The sequence below is a fragment of the Oryzias melastigma genome, linkage group LG6 (assembly GCF_002922805.2).
Source record: "Oryzias melastigma strain HK-1 linkage group LG6, ASM292280v2, whole genome shotgun sequence".
Classification (NCBI taxonomy): domain Eukaryota; kingdom Metazoa; phylum Chordata; class Actinopteri; order Beloniformes; family Adrianichthyidae; genus Oryzias; species Oryzias melastigma.
In genome coordinates, this window is record NC_050517.1 from 10,359,485 (window position 1) to 10,374,685 (window position 15,201).

The window sequence follows — 15,201 nt, forward strand, 5'->3', positions numbered from 1 at the left end:
TTTGTAGAAGGTATTAAAGATTATTTTTCTAAGTTCAGGATAGCAGCCTCTTCCTAAGGCCCAAGGTCGTGGTTGTAGATTTAATTTGGGGTTGTGCATGTAAACAAAGTTCAATTTCTCCCATTGTGGGAAAATTGACTAATTTCACATTTTTCCACAAAATGCCGCCAAGCCGTTGACCATCCCATATTAATTCCAAAACTTCCTTAGGATATCCGCGGCGCATGTATTTTGGATTTTTATTTTGGGGATTTTGAAATATTTTTTCCCACATGGGAGATTTCATTCATTTTTTTTGACTGATCCTCCTGCTGTGATGTCATCATTTTTGGAGGTGGAGAGGGGGGGGGTGGTCACTATGTGCGAAATTCCTTCTCTCCACATATTAGGTGTGTGCAAATTTTGGGGAAGTTTTGAATATATGGAGGGGAACTAATGTTCAGTAGTAGGAAAGAAGAATTGAGATATGGTTCATGCAGTTAAGGACCTCTGTGGGATAATAAATAGGTTCCTGATAATCGCCACTAATTTTGGGTTAAGAAAAAAGAAAAGTGTCCACAATTTTGTATTGGAATGGGTCATTGGAGTGCGTCTTTCAGATGTTCATGTTGAACTGAAAAAACGAACATAAAGCTGCTGTAGCTGTTGGCCCACCATTCAGAACAGTTGCTGCATTCTTTTGGCATTGGTCCTACAAAATCCCTGGAACCAGCTGTGGGAATAAACAGCTCTTTCCCTTCAGGAATTCCCCTACTTAGTGTTTGCTGATAGAGGTGGAGGTTAGAGATGCATTTATCAGTTAGAATCTGGAGACTTATAAGGACAAAATGCATCATTTGCTTCCATTTTTAGCCAACAATTCATTTCTAGTTAAAGCTATGAGGATGGAGGGGAGGGGTTGCCAGTCCTGATTTAAAATAAAAACTATGCCAAAGAAATACATCTACAGCCTTGATAGACTTTTTCTTTCCTTTGCTACCATGCCTTAATTCTTCTGTCTCTGTAATTGTTCCTGGACGTTTGCGTTGTCAGTCAGGTCACCACCTGCACCCACTTATCTCAAAGACCTGTCAGACACAACACATTTACTTATCGGTTTTCCGCTAGATCTAAATGTCTGTAGCTAGAAATGCAGATTCCACTTCCGTCACCTTTTCAAGAAACAGTTTCATTTAGGCTACTGAGCATAACTGCATGCTAACTGCCTAATTAAAACCAGCAGTTTAAATAATTTCAAGCATGCTTTTGTTTTTATTCTTTGATATACCACCTCTTAGTATATGTATGTCTGACATAGAGCAAGCTCATGTTTCTGTCTCTGAAATTGACAGATGCAGAACCAAGTCATTTTAGTTCGTAAGAAAAATTACCACATAGAGTGAAATTTTATGCAGCTCTAACCGTATACATCACCGCTGTTCTGTAGATTAAATTAATCTGATTTAATTCAGTCTTCATTTTCAGATTGTCTTTTTCTACCGAGCTACTTTAGCAACAGACAGCCCACAGACAGAGCACATCATTATTGAGCCTCACAGCCCAGTTTTCAGTTGGCAAAGTCTTCCAACTTCACCCAAAAGGGACATCACTGCTGCATTTCCAATAAGGCAAAATCTCAAATTATGTGTAATAAAAAGGATATATTGGCTGCCTCAGCCATCTCCATTCTGCTCCTCTGTGGGATGACTTTCACAGATCAAACAGAGATAAGACTTACAAATATGAGACCACATAACTTGTCAGGTTTATGTAGGAATTATGCAGCCAATATTCAGTAAGCCAACATGTCTGCTCTGTAGTGAGGAGTATTGAAAATATGTGATCCTAAATTGTCTTTATGATGCAAAATAGATTATCTTTAAAATTATGTTCAAATAATATTGAAGTCAGGACTGTTGGTTCATTTATTGTCTTATTTTTTTTACCATTCAGGAAGTATTGTTGAATCTAACTGGGTATCTTTGTTCCACTATAGGCTCGAATGAACATGGGGGCCGATGAGATCATACTGACTTCCCCTGATGGAGTACAGCTCAACAACCTCCTGGACCACAAGCTGTCACTGATTTTGGGAGATGGCAGACTTACCATGACGATCGATGATACCTTTGAAACATTTGTCGACGTTAACATTGATGGAGTACTGCTGAACATTGACCAGGGTGTGTGGCTCGGAGGAACCGGAGATTTGGACGCCACCTACCTTAGCAATGCCATCCCCCCATTCCGTGGCTGTATGACTGACATAAAGTTTGTTTCACACCAGTTTGACATCCTCGGCTCTGTGTTTAAAGAGTGCCAAGACACAAAGGAATCCTGTAGCAGTGAGTTTGAAGAGAACGATGGGGAAGCAACAAGTTTCAGCACTCCTGATTCCTTTGTGTCCTTCCCTACATGGAGTGAGCTCGCTGGGGCTACAAGGACCTTGGAGTTTCTAATGAAAACCACAATAGAGGATGCTTTGCTTGTTTTTCACCCTGGCAGAGAATCAGACTTCATCGCTGTTGGTGTGGTGAAAGGTTATCTCAAAGGAATACTGGATGTTGGGAATGGTATTGTGATGCTTGACAATACCGAAGTGCAGCTTGATGACGATCAGTGGCACAGAGTTAAGGTTGAAGTCAGCCAGAACTCATTTGCTCTCGTTGTCGACAGCCAATCGTCGTCCCATTCTTTTGACTCAACAGCTAAACTGGATTTGGTTGGAAACCTGTACGTAGGAGGCATACAGGGAAAAATGAAAGACCTCTTCCGAGAGAGCGGTTCTTTGAGTCGTTTCGAGGATGACTTGACATCCGAGTCCTTCATTGGATGCTTGAACGAAATCAAAGTCAACCAAAGAGATCGAAACTTACAAGATGCTTTGGTGACCAAAGACGTTCATGTTAAATGTGAAGGAGATGACTATGATTACTCGAGTTACTACGACCCAGATATGGTAACAACATCTCCACCTGACCACATTACATACACCACTGTTAGTTTGAATGAAGAACAATGCCATCCAACAGAGAATGTCCCTGAGATATTCAAAAACATAACGAAACTTCTTGCTACCGCCCCTCTGCTGGTACCGGATGGAGGAGAGGCGTTTCTTGATATCACAAACTTAAATCCTACATTTGACCTCAGGGCAGCGGGAATGCAACCATCTCAAATCATCTTCACTCTCCTGACTGATCCCCTTTTTGGCCTGGTGGATATAAACACAAACATCCAGGGGACCAAAAAATTCACTCTTCAACATGTTCTCGATAGGAAGATTAAATATATGCATGATGGAAATGTACTAGACACAGATCAGATCAATTTAGAAGTAGTGCCTAATAGCAACAACATCCTCCCAGAATGCTTAAAAGCTCCTCACAAACTTGGACTTCCAGTGAAAATTCAAGAGGAAAGAAGAAGAGAAATTAACATTGTAGAAAATGGCCGCACTCGCATGTCAGTCACGGATTTTGATTTGGAGAATTATGATGACTTAGAAATACTTGTAGGTTCAACAGAATTTGGTTACTTTGGAAATGGCAAAGAACCAGGAAAAAAGATTTCAGATTTCACCTCCAGAGACTTGAGAGATGGAAACATCTTTTTTGTACATGAAGGGGGGAGCCCTTTTGAAATACCTGTTATGATGTCAGATAGCTATTCAGTAAGCCTGAATTTTTATTATAAGTTCATTCCAATTCAACCACGAATCACTGTTGCCAATGAGAATGCTCCTATTACACTGGCCTACAACCGTCAAGCATCACTTGGAACTCAGAATATGGCTATTTTGCCTTATCCTCAAAATGGAGACATTTTGTTTAAAGTAACGCAACCCCCCAAATTTGGGGAACTAAAAATTCGGGCAAGTGACGGATGGTACAAACAAGTGACCCGTTTTTATCAGTCCGATCTGGAGAAAGACCACATCAGATATGTTGGAAAAAATATTGATCATTTAGACAAAACTGAAGAGGATAAAATCCTTTTTGAGGCCAGCCTTGGCCAGACTTCTCTTTCAAACCAAGTTTTGTCTGTCATAATTACACCACAAGAAGAGACTATGCCAGAACTGGAGCTTAAAGTTGGGGAAGAAAAACACATTGGTATCAAAGAACTTGACATTTTCTTGAGTGACACAAATTCAGATCCAAATTCCTTTAGATATATTGTAGTCAAACCTCCAAGACTTGGTAGTCTACAACTGTCTGGTAAAGAATTGAGTGAAAGAGACAACTTTACTCACAAGGATCTCTTAGATAATAATGTTAGTTTTAGAGCACCACAAATAGATGAAACTAGTTTAGATCATTTTGTGTTAATAGTACTTTCTGAAGGTCGGTACTCTCCTCTGCATAGGTTCACCGTAAATATCCTTGCCAGAAAAGATGATATTACAATGACCAATGAAAAGCTGGTTGTTGTGCGAGGTGGTGAGCAGACTCTGGACAAAGGTTACCTTTGGCTGCAGTCTCCTACTTCTAGCTCTTTTTTATACCGGGTCACAAAGGAACCAATGTATGGGCGACTCATTAGGGATTCTCTTCCAGGAGAGGCACGATTTGAAGGGGCCATTCGAGTCTTTAGCAATGAAGACATTCTAAATAACAGGTTGATATACAAGCATGATGGCTCAAGGACACATTCTGATGAATTCCACTTTTCAGCAACTGGTGAAGGTTCACATGGTGTGGAAACGGTGGATGGTGTTGTCAAAATATCTATCCAGTTAAAGAATGAACATTCTCCTGTGAGGATTGTGGACAAAGTCTTCAAAGTGGTCCGCCGTGGTCAGCGCTTGCTAACGACAGATGTCATTCAGTTCAAAGATGAGGACATGGGCTTTAGTGACAGTGGGATTGTCTTTGCTCGGGAAGGAATTCTCTCAGGCAACATTGTCTCTGCATCAAATCCACTACAGCACATTTTCCGTTTCACTCAAGCTGACCTTAGAGACAAGAAAATCTTGTTTCTTCACCATGGAGCAGACGTGGACCGCTTTGAAATACAGGTGTCGGATGGTATCCACAAGACAACTGCCCTGCTTGAGATTCAGGCTGGTGACCCTTACTTGCACGTTGTGAACAACACAATGGTGGAAGTTGACAATGACGCCACCCAGACCATTGACACCACCCATCTGAGTGCTGACTCCAACATGGACATCAGAGACTACAGTGAGATTAAATTCCAGATTACATCTCCACCCAACCACGGCAATGTGGTTGTGAGTGGCATTGAGGCCACAGAGTTTACTCAAGAGGATTTAAGGAAAGGAGTTGTGTCATACACGCACTACGGAGAGAGCCAGAGACCCAGCGACTCCTTTAATTTCACTGTTCAAGCCAAAGGGTTGTCTGAAAAAGGAACATTCAGGATTAAGATTAACCAGCTTTCCTATTCCGTGCCTGAGGTAGTAGCCAATGAGGTCATCATCAACTTTGGAGGAGAACATACCAAAATCGACAGTAACCTATTAAAGGTAAGACTAGCGAGTTTACGATTACTTGGGGAAGAAGTTTCTTTATATTATTATTGTTTTATGTAGAGTTCTGTCACTTAATCCTTAATTTTAAAGCCAATCTGTATTTAAAAACATTGTTATGTGTAAAAATATTAGAGTTAAAAAAGCGACAGAAGTTGTCATTCTTTCCCAACTTAAAAGCCTCCTGAAGGAAAAGTTATTATTTACTAATTTGGTGTATTTTCATTTTTTGGGCATATATTTATGAGATAAAATCCTAATTTAATTTCATTTTATTTCTTCTCGCATGTGCCACCATACATAATAAAACAATGTAACATGTGCAGGGAGCATGATGAAGACCTTTACCAAAAACACATGCAAGAAAAAAATTGACCATTCAGGTCACATGCATTTACATAATTACATATAGCTTTTTAACACAACCTATAATTTTCAAATACTATGTTTTTGTACAATGTTAAATTGTTTGCAAGGTAAGTAGTCAAAGAATTACACTCTTTTTTCCTATAAACACAAAACCTCTTTTGTCTTAATGAAGTCTGTACAAAGGGTAAATAAAAGTCTTCTTTACTTTCGTTTTTACAATTTGTGATCAATTTAAATTTTCCACAAATATGCTTTGGAAACAATCTGTTTTTATCTTTCACATAGTCAACACTGTATTTAACTTCACAAGATACAAGAATATATGAGCATTAGATTTGACATCCATCCATCCATTTTCTTGGCCGCTTATTCCCTTTCGGGGTCGCGGGGGTGCCGGAGCCTATCCCGGCTACTGATGGGCGAAGGCGGGATTCACCCTGGACAGGTCACCAGTCTGTCGCAGGGCCTCAATCACACACACATTCACTCTCACATTCACACCTAGGGGAAATTTAGAGTCACCGATTAACCTATGAAGCATGTTTTTGGACGGTGGGAGGAAGCCGGAGTCCCCGGTGAAAACCCACGCATGCACGGGGAGAACATGCAAACTCCACACAGAAAGGTCCCAGCCGGGATTCGAACCGGGGCCTTCTCGCTATGAGGCAAGAGCGCTAACCACTGCGCCACCGTGCAGCCCATTAGATTTGACAGAGATCTAAAATCTATTTCATTTTTAATACATCAGTGTATTACCTCCTACATCTTCAGTTTTTAAAGACAGTTTTAGAAATAGTCCAACCTTAAAACTGTTGTACTTACTTTTCCCTTTCTGATATTTTCCAGCCATGAATGAAAAAAAGGAAATGTTATTTTAATTGAAAAAACCCAAATATGACTGCAATCATTCCCAGACTCTAAACTCAGGAAATGCAATTAAAACCACTTAGGATTGAGACAGTCATAAATCTGTCTGTGTAGACCAAAAGTATTGCTTAAAGTCAGCCTTGACAGTTTAGGGCTTTATCCAGTGTCCTCCTCCTGGGCTTCATCTTGAGAGTTCACGATCTAAATGTATCACTCTAAGCTCTCTGTGGGCAGGGCAATGGACACTTACTATAAGACGGTAGGGGAAAAAAGTCCTCATGTCCTAAATATGAGATGTGTGTGAATATGCACTTGATGGATTGTTGCTATAGCAGCAGGTTTAGATCTGGCACCAAAGTAAAAGTGATCTGCCAGGATGTGGAAGTGAAGACAGTAAGGCTGTGCTCCTCTGTTGGTGTTGACATGCCCCGTCCTGTGATGTGTCTTCATTCACAGTAGGTCTAAGAGGACAGACCGCTACTTATAGATGAGCGCATTATGACACATGCAACCTTAAAGAATTCCACAGAATGTGACCTCTTACAAAACTTGCCTTTTATCATCTACAAATGTACACAAGTGGTTTGTATTATTGCTTTTAATGGTTTCAGCTCAAGTAAATATCTGCTGTAAATTTAAGATTGTTAGTTTGATTCTGTGGTTAACATTAATGTTGTGTTTGAATTCCCCCCTACGCACTATATAGTGCGTTTGCCACTTTCTAGTGCTGTCTGAATCTGCTTATTCCAAAATCGAGAGCACTAGAAATTTCCCAGATGTCTTTGCAAAAAACTAGCGTGCATCCATGCTCGCCACATTAGCGAATATAGACCACATTGCATTGCGACTGAACAATATTTCCAACAAAAAACATGTTTAAATGTAATTTTTTAATCCACATTTTCATCATCAAACACAGTGGAGTCATAAATAGATTTGTTTGAGAAATGTTGTTGATTTGATTTTCACTTTGTGAAATTGGTGAGGTTATATTTCGCTTAGAAAAACAAAAGTAAAGTAGTGAGCATCGTGCCGGAGGGCTTTTAAAATTCAAGGCATTATATAGTCCCGCACTGTACAATTTTTTGGTAGTTAAGGATAAGGGTGGAGATTCGGACATAGCCTAAAGCTATACATTCCCACAACCTTCAGCAACGTGGATTCAAGCAGTCACTTCCAATGAAGTCTTTAAAAATGCATGTATGTGAACGTTTCTGGCTTCAAAACTCTTGCGTTCAAGCAAAGCTGTGCAACTTGTTACGGCTGTTTTTGGGCTCTATACACATGCTTTGATTGAATGCATGTTGCCAGTTAAACCAAGTTGAAATTTGACCAATCAGGAAACCGAAAATTGTTGTGACGTGTAAATATGGTTTGTCTGGTGAACCCAGACATCGAAATGAGCCTAATGGCGTCTGCTTTGTTTGTTTTTATTTAAATAAAGACCAAGGCGACTCTCCTGGTATAACGGTAATCCAAATTCGCCACTGCAAGAACATTGGCAGTGAACCGCATAATTTCTGTTTCATACAGGACTTGCACCACTTTGACATTTCGCACCAAGCTTTTTCCAAGTGTGTATGTATTTCCAAACATGTAATAAAACTCTTGTTTGGCACTCACCACCATTGGCCGGACTACAGCCCTAAAATGATTCACCCCTTTTGCGTTTGGAATGGCTCAAATGCACAACCACACAATTGTTCTATTTAGGGCTTAAAGTTCTGGATGTCACACACAACAAATTAGGGAACTCTTCAGTTTTTTCTGTTTTCCTTTTTTTAAATAGGAGATTTTTTGGATGTCCTGGATACATCCTGCCTTTGGATTGTGACAAAACTTAGAATCCGCACAAGACAATTTTTAGAGATGTTGAATATCTTTAAGTGTTGTTTTAACTATTAACAAATGAATCTAACTTTCTGGGTGCTTTAATCATGCTAAAAAGTAGATCTTAAAAACAATGATTTTTGTATTTGCTTTTCTAGGTGCAGGCCGGTGATTTTGCTCCCACAGAATTGCAGTATTCAGTCAAACAGTTTCCAAGGCTTGGTCATGTGGCCAACCTAACGACCAGTTCAGACGGTATGGTCCTCACCCCTATCAGCTCCTTCACGCAGGACGACATCGATCAGGGCCTCATTGTCTATGTGTCCCTTACCGATCAGGTTCAGATACATTTTATTTATTCTGCTATGCAATTTATTCTATTATTTAGATGTGATGGACATAACTAAATGATTACTTTCATGTCTTTCAGGGCGTGGACACTTTCATGGTGGATGTTGAGAGCGATTATGGCATGCTGAGAAACGTGAAGATGAATGTGGAGATTGTCCCTCACATGATTCCTGTCCAGGCCTTCAACTTTTCTGTCAAAGAGGGTTTCAGCAGGGAAATCAACGCAGATGTCTTAAACATTTCACATTCGTTCTACAGCTCGAAAAACATTGAGTTTGTGGTGGAAGCGTCTCCCCAACATGGTGACATCCGTTACCAAGACGGATATCAACTGAACTATTTCTCTTGGAGAGAGGTATGTAAATGAAACGTGTAAAATCAATTATTGTAATTTAAATTCAGTCGTCTTGTATTTTTAAATGGGCATTAACAAATAGTCGCAATTTATTCTATATATATCTATATCTAAAAAACCTATTTTGATGGACAAATCGTTAAATATCAAAAGTTAAGAACATAAACATACTCGCTGGCCATTTTATTAGGCACACCTGTCCAACTGCTCGTTAACACAAAGGTCTAATCAGCCAATCACATGGCAGCAACTCAATGCATTTAGGGATGTAGACATGGTCAAGACGACCTACTGCAGTTCAAAACTGAGCATCAGAATGGAGAAGATTACTTTAAAAGATAATGATTTGATCAGTCCTCAGTCTGTGTCGCTAATCAGATGTTACAAATCATGAGAATGAATCCATATTTAAACCTCATCTAAGTCTGGATCGGGGTTTTACTTCAGCAAAAGAAAGCCTTCTCTACTTAGTCAGATGCTGTTTTAGATTTGCTTTGATGGATCAGAGGAGTAAAGACAAGAATTTGAGAGCTTTTGTGCCCAGCAGTAGAAGATCTTAAATTTTTCTTCTATTTGGTATCGCCGCATGTGCTTCAGACAGGAATATATAAAAGATGTACGAGTCCTTACCGACAGAATAAAACCTCATGCTCTGGTTGTAATCACATAAGAGTTTCAACCTCTCTAGCCCTAGTCTGCCCACTCTACTTTGCTGAGCCGTTGTGGAAAAAAGTGACGATGCCTTAGGACCGCCTGAAGCCAAAATAAACTGGTGCTTTTCTATAATAAAACAAGGGTACACACAAACTTCCATCTCTTTCCTCTTGTCTTTCTGTCGAAGATCAGCAAATGCTGTATGTTGATTGGGTGAACTCAAAAATGACCCTTCATATTCAGCTTTATCAATGTCCAAGAAGTTTATATATATATATATTTAGAAAATGTAATACCCTTCCTCCCAACAGATGTTCCAATTAATTTTGCAATCGGGTTCAAAATCTTGCATGTTAACATGAATGAGCCACAAGGTTTTGGAACAACTTCATGCTCCAGATGTTTTGTATAAAACTCTTGGTTAGACAATCGAGAGAAACAACCATTGTTGTTTCAGTGCAACACCAACTCTTAATTTGGTCTCCACTGAATGTTAACCTTTTAGACCTTTACTGTTAAAATGCCTACCATCGCAGTAAAACACCTTATTAGGTGCCAACTAGCAAACGTCTCCATTTGGAGTCACTGATTTTCTAAAGTACAGTAGCCACAATTTGGAGAGAAAAAAATATAACTTCTGTAGCTTTAAGAGGTTGCTCACATTTCAGTCTTTTTCTGCGTTGGCCATGTGTGCGGGGAACCTCCTACTGTTTATTATTGAAGCAAGCAGACTGATTGTCTGGCTGACTTTCCCTGATCAGTAATGACGATGGGGGCTGTTACTCCAGAAGGACGTCTGTCATATGGGATCAATTTGGCACTTCCTGCACTGTTCAGTGGGTTCCCTAATTCCAGCAGCTAACTGGCCATTTTTAGACAAAGTTCTGATTTTTCTTCTTTGTGGGAAAAAGCACAGTGAGTGTGTCAAGTCATCAAGCCCAGTATGTGAGTTGGGATGGGTTGATCGAATCAGAGTTTCCCTTAAAACAAGTAAAATTTTGGCCAATAAGCCACCACTGTGTGTGCTATAAAGCTGGGGCTGCATTCATTAGAGACTTTTTTTAAGTTTTAAAAGACTTCTCAATTTACTCTCATAAGTTGGTGGGCCTCATTTATTAGGCCTTTAACTTTGCACATTAAAAAATGGCTTGTTTGATCACATTTCTGTCGTATATTGTCTAAAATCCGTTTCAAATGCAGCCTATATTTTAGGTGTAAAAACAAAAATGGGAGTTTGCCTTTAGCAACGTCAGCTATCCATACATAATCTTGGAAAATTTTCTTCTAACGCTTTTTCATCAGTGCACTTAAAATCCCAGTCCGATCATCTTTTGATCCATTTTAAAACCGTTCCTAGTGGTCTATCAAGTAAGGGATAATGCCCGACGAAGTGTGCATTGTTAGAAATTAATGCTGTGGAAGCCTGAACCGTTCAACATGTCGCGAAGGACTGTTGCTTCCGCCAAGAGCATCACTTTCTAATAATTTTAACTTTAATCCATAAATATTCAATTGATATTTAGCACTTCATTCTTATTATTTTTCCACCTAAACCCCTTTTTCACTAAAAGCACACTATTTGATATGATGCAGCGTGTTGTCACGGTAACATGAAGGCAAAGGAAAGCAATATAGATGTTGGACGGTTCATGCCTCCGCGTCCTGCATTCATTTCTCATAATGCACACTTCGTCAGGCATTATCCCTTACTTAATCCACAACCAGCAGCCAATCAGAATCAAGTATTCAACCGGACCATGATATAATTATATTTATACTATTTTTGGCCCAAATCAAAAAACCTGTGTGAATCATAGATTTTCTAGATTATGATAATTACAAATGTAAAGAATTCACACCTAACTATGTCTCTCCATCTAATTGAGTTATTTATTTATTTATTTTAACTAAGTGTGTACTGCCAAGCTAAAATCTGATTATGCTAGCCCAGAAATAAGCGTTAGCCTGTGCTAAACTAGCTGTAGGCTTTCGGCTAATTTTACATTTTTAACAAGCTCCTGCGACCAGTATTTAACTTCTCATATAACCTCAGGTAGCAAAAAGAAACAACACTTTATAGAGTGTTTCTAAAACTAAGAGTTTAAACTAAAACAGCTGCTTTGTTAATGCTAATGTACGTCTCTTGTTCAGGGCTGACATTGTGGCTAACAATAGGTCATTGTTTTAGCTAACTTACTCTTTCTTGTAATTTTTTTAAGAAGGTAAACCACATTTGCTGAATGTTATGTGTAGGTACAATTAAAGTACAGTGAGTAAAAGCCTCTGCAGCAGTTAAGTGTTGTATTTGACTGTGGTAAGGAGTTTAACAGGAAACCAATTTTCAAAGATCAAAGTAGCGGAGGTCAGGGGAATGTTTATTTTAGTCAATTAAAGGTCTGGCTTAAAAAAAATTACTGTTTACTGCACAGGCAACAGAAAGCATCTATTTGTTTCTCTGTGTCTGATAATCCTCTAAATGTTTTACTAAACCTTAATATATGTGGTCTCAACGTTCCTCCAGAGCCACAGAAGAAATTAAATTAGTGTTTTTACTGCATGAGCAAAAGCCTCACTGTTGAGGTAAGAAATAGTGGAAAAAATATGAACTTTTTTCAGCCATGCGCACTTCAGAAGCACCGTCAACATGATTAAGTCCGCTCAGGCCTGATTAAAAAACCAACGGGCTTTATTTTTGCCTCCCACAGATAATGTCTGGAGATATATTCTACGTCCATGACAGCAGCGAGACCACAGAAGACAGTTTTACTGTCACCGCTTCCTGTCCTGAGATTCGTCGCAGGAGCCTCCCCGTCACCATCGCAGTCACTATCATTCCCGTCAACAGCCAGCCGCCCATGCTGATACGCAACGCTGGCCTGGAGGTAAAGCTTCCCTCTCCCAGTCCTCTAAACCCTATCTTTAAATTTACAGGAAGTCATGTCAGAATGTTTTTCTTTCTCATATTAGAAACCGTGACAGCAAAGGTGATCAATGGTTTTAGCTCCATTTAGATTTCCCACAGAAGAAACTATAATGAGAAGCGGATGTATGAAGTCCAGTTCTGTCGTTTTCTGTGAACTCTGACTGAACTCTGCAGGCATTGCTCATGTCCACGCTGAACATTCTCATCGGTCATGAATCCTGTATAAACCAAGGCTTACATTCTGTTCCTGAAGCATTTGATATAGACATGTTTGTACGGACATTGAGTTCTGCAGACATTACACACCATAAGGAGGAATTCGACTAAAGGTATAATTTGATCTAAGAAGCTTTAGCTCCAGTGTTTACATTCTTTCGACTACCGTGACTCTTCAAGAATTTATGCAAATGATGTAATTCAACTGATTCAGAAGCAGAAAAAAAGATGCTTGCATTTATATCAACGTTAATCAATTTATTCACATTGGTTGCGGAAATGGCGATATCTTTGGTGTTAAAGGGTTAAAAAATGTGAGTATTTGTTCATACTCTGGTTCTTCTTGGATTCGTTAATGGCCGTAAATTTCTCAGAATGATTTCCAGCAGATGTGAGACAGAAGTTTCGAGGGTTCAATAGAGTCTTCTGTAAGAGCAGTCGGGCATTTGGGAAAAGCAGTCTGCTTACAGAACTGGAAACCAACTGTGTCATTCAGCCCTCCCTGCTCTGCCTGTGGCTCCTCGTCTCCCTAGCAACCCGTATTTTTGGAAAACCGCGATCGTCGCGGAGACCGCGGCTCTCTGGCAGAGCGAAGGGGCGGCGCGCAGTCCTCTGCTGCTCCTGCAGAATGTATAGCATAAGAATATGTGGACGTGTAACCCCCACGGGGCAGGACCCGGCCCCGCAGGGCTGGGGTTGATTTAAAGCGGGAAGAGAGCGCGTGCAGTGACCTCTGCAGCAGATGATCAGACACGATGACAAGCCCGATCACAGTTTGGCTCAAACTGCACGGCCCAGTTTACAGAGTACAGATGCTCCTACGGAGCTTACACATGTCTGACGGGGAGCTTCTGTTTCTCCATCGTTGGATGCATCTTTATTTGGAAAGAACTCCAGTTTTGTTTGCCACGAAAGACACGATTTCAACAAAACTCCCGCTGCATGGAATGCCGCCTTCTTCGTGCTTCTGCAGTTTTCCACCTCACATTCCCCAGAAAAATGCTTTGAACTCACGCCTGGACCCTGGCCTTCAACCGGTAAAGAAATACTAAACCCAGCTGGTAATACAGACCCTCATATTCAGGGCGAGACAGCGGCAAAGTGTGTCAGCCGAACACAACAGCTACTTCATTACTGGCTCAAAATGAAATATCCGTCATTGTGTCCGATGAAATTGAATTTGCAATCCATTCCTTTACTTGTTAAATGCATTGATTGTTATATAAGCCATCAATTTGCAAGGCCATTTTCAGAATACCTGCCCTAGATTGGGTTGCAGTAGCGAGACAGAGAGCAGGCCAAGAGGGCCATCTAGTGTTGAGAGTGGAGAACTGCACTGCAGAACTGTGAAATTCAGTTCATATCTCTGACTTCTCTGGCTTTAAGGTGGATTTTAAGTTAGACAATCAAATCTGATCGAGCTTTTTAAACTAACTTTTTATGGATTTGTCTTAATGAAAAACCCTTTGTGCTTGTTAAAATGTTTGAATTGACTAAATTTATGTATATTTTGGATTCATTTTCTAGCATTTTTTATTAGAACACATAGACAAGATAAACAGAGTAAGCAAAAATGCTTACATTTTGTTTTTAAAGGCCATTTTAAACAATTTAATCTTAATTTTCAACTACTTCCACTACTATTTTAAAATAAAAGCTTTTCAATGTTTTAAAGGTATATTTTGCCAAATACCGTTTTGGTTCTATGTCAAAAATAAGCAGTTTCCCATTGAAACTACTACTTTTTGATGTTTTTTTTTTTTTGTTTGTTTATTAATCCCAATACCCTGAACAAATTAAAATATGAACAGAAATTAAAAAACTCCAGGTTCCCTCAGATCCCTTGACACACATTTCCACTTGAGGTGACTGCAGCTTCTGCTATTATGTCCCTAAAACCATAAAATCAACAAAGTTTTAAAAGCTTGGAGGTTTCTCTGAACAAACACATTCTATCTGCAGTTTGGACATAAATCTGGCTGATCCGTGGTTCGGTTAAGGTTTCCATGGCGTGTTTTCACTCCGGACTGACCAGCTTCTGTAGCAGCTTGGCCACGTCTGCATGCTGCAGCATGCCTGGAGTTGAAGGCTGCTTTGAGGAGAAGGATGAAGGAGAAGAGTGCATTAAGCAGCTGTCTCGTCCAAGCCTCACAGGGGATGGTG

At 39.9% G+C, this 15,201-nt stretch overlaps 1 protein-coding gene across 1 annotated transcript in view; it reads left to right on the top strand.

Moving 5' to 3' along the window:
* Window positions 1–15,201, top strand: part of cspg4 (chondroitin sulfate proteoglycan 4) — a 91,912-nt gene that overhangs the window by 60,217 nt on the left and 16,494 nt on the right. The window contains exons 3-6 of the mRNA XM_024282372.2: window positions 1,976–5,470; window positions 8,698–8,877; window positions 8,970–9,245; window positions 12,605–12,781. Of these exons, the coding sequence (XP_024138140.1) occupies window positions 1,976–5,470; window positions 8,698–8,877; window positions 8,970–9,245; window positions 12,605–12,781 (4,128 nt within the window). The remainder of the gene's footprint in view (window positions 1–1,975; window positions 5,471–8,697; window positions 8,878–8,969; window positions 9,246–12,604; window positions 12,782–15,201) is intronic.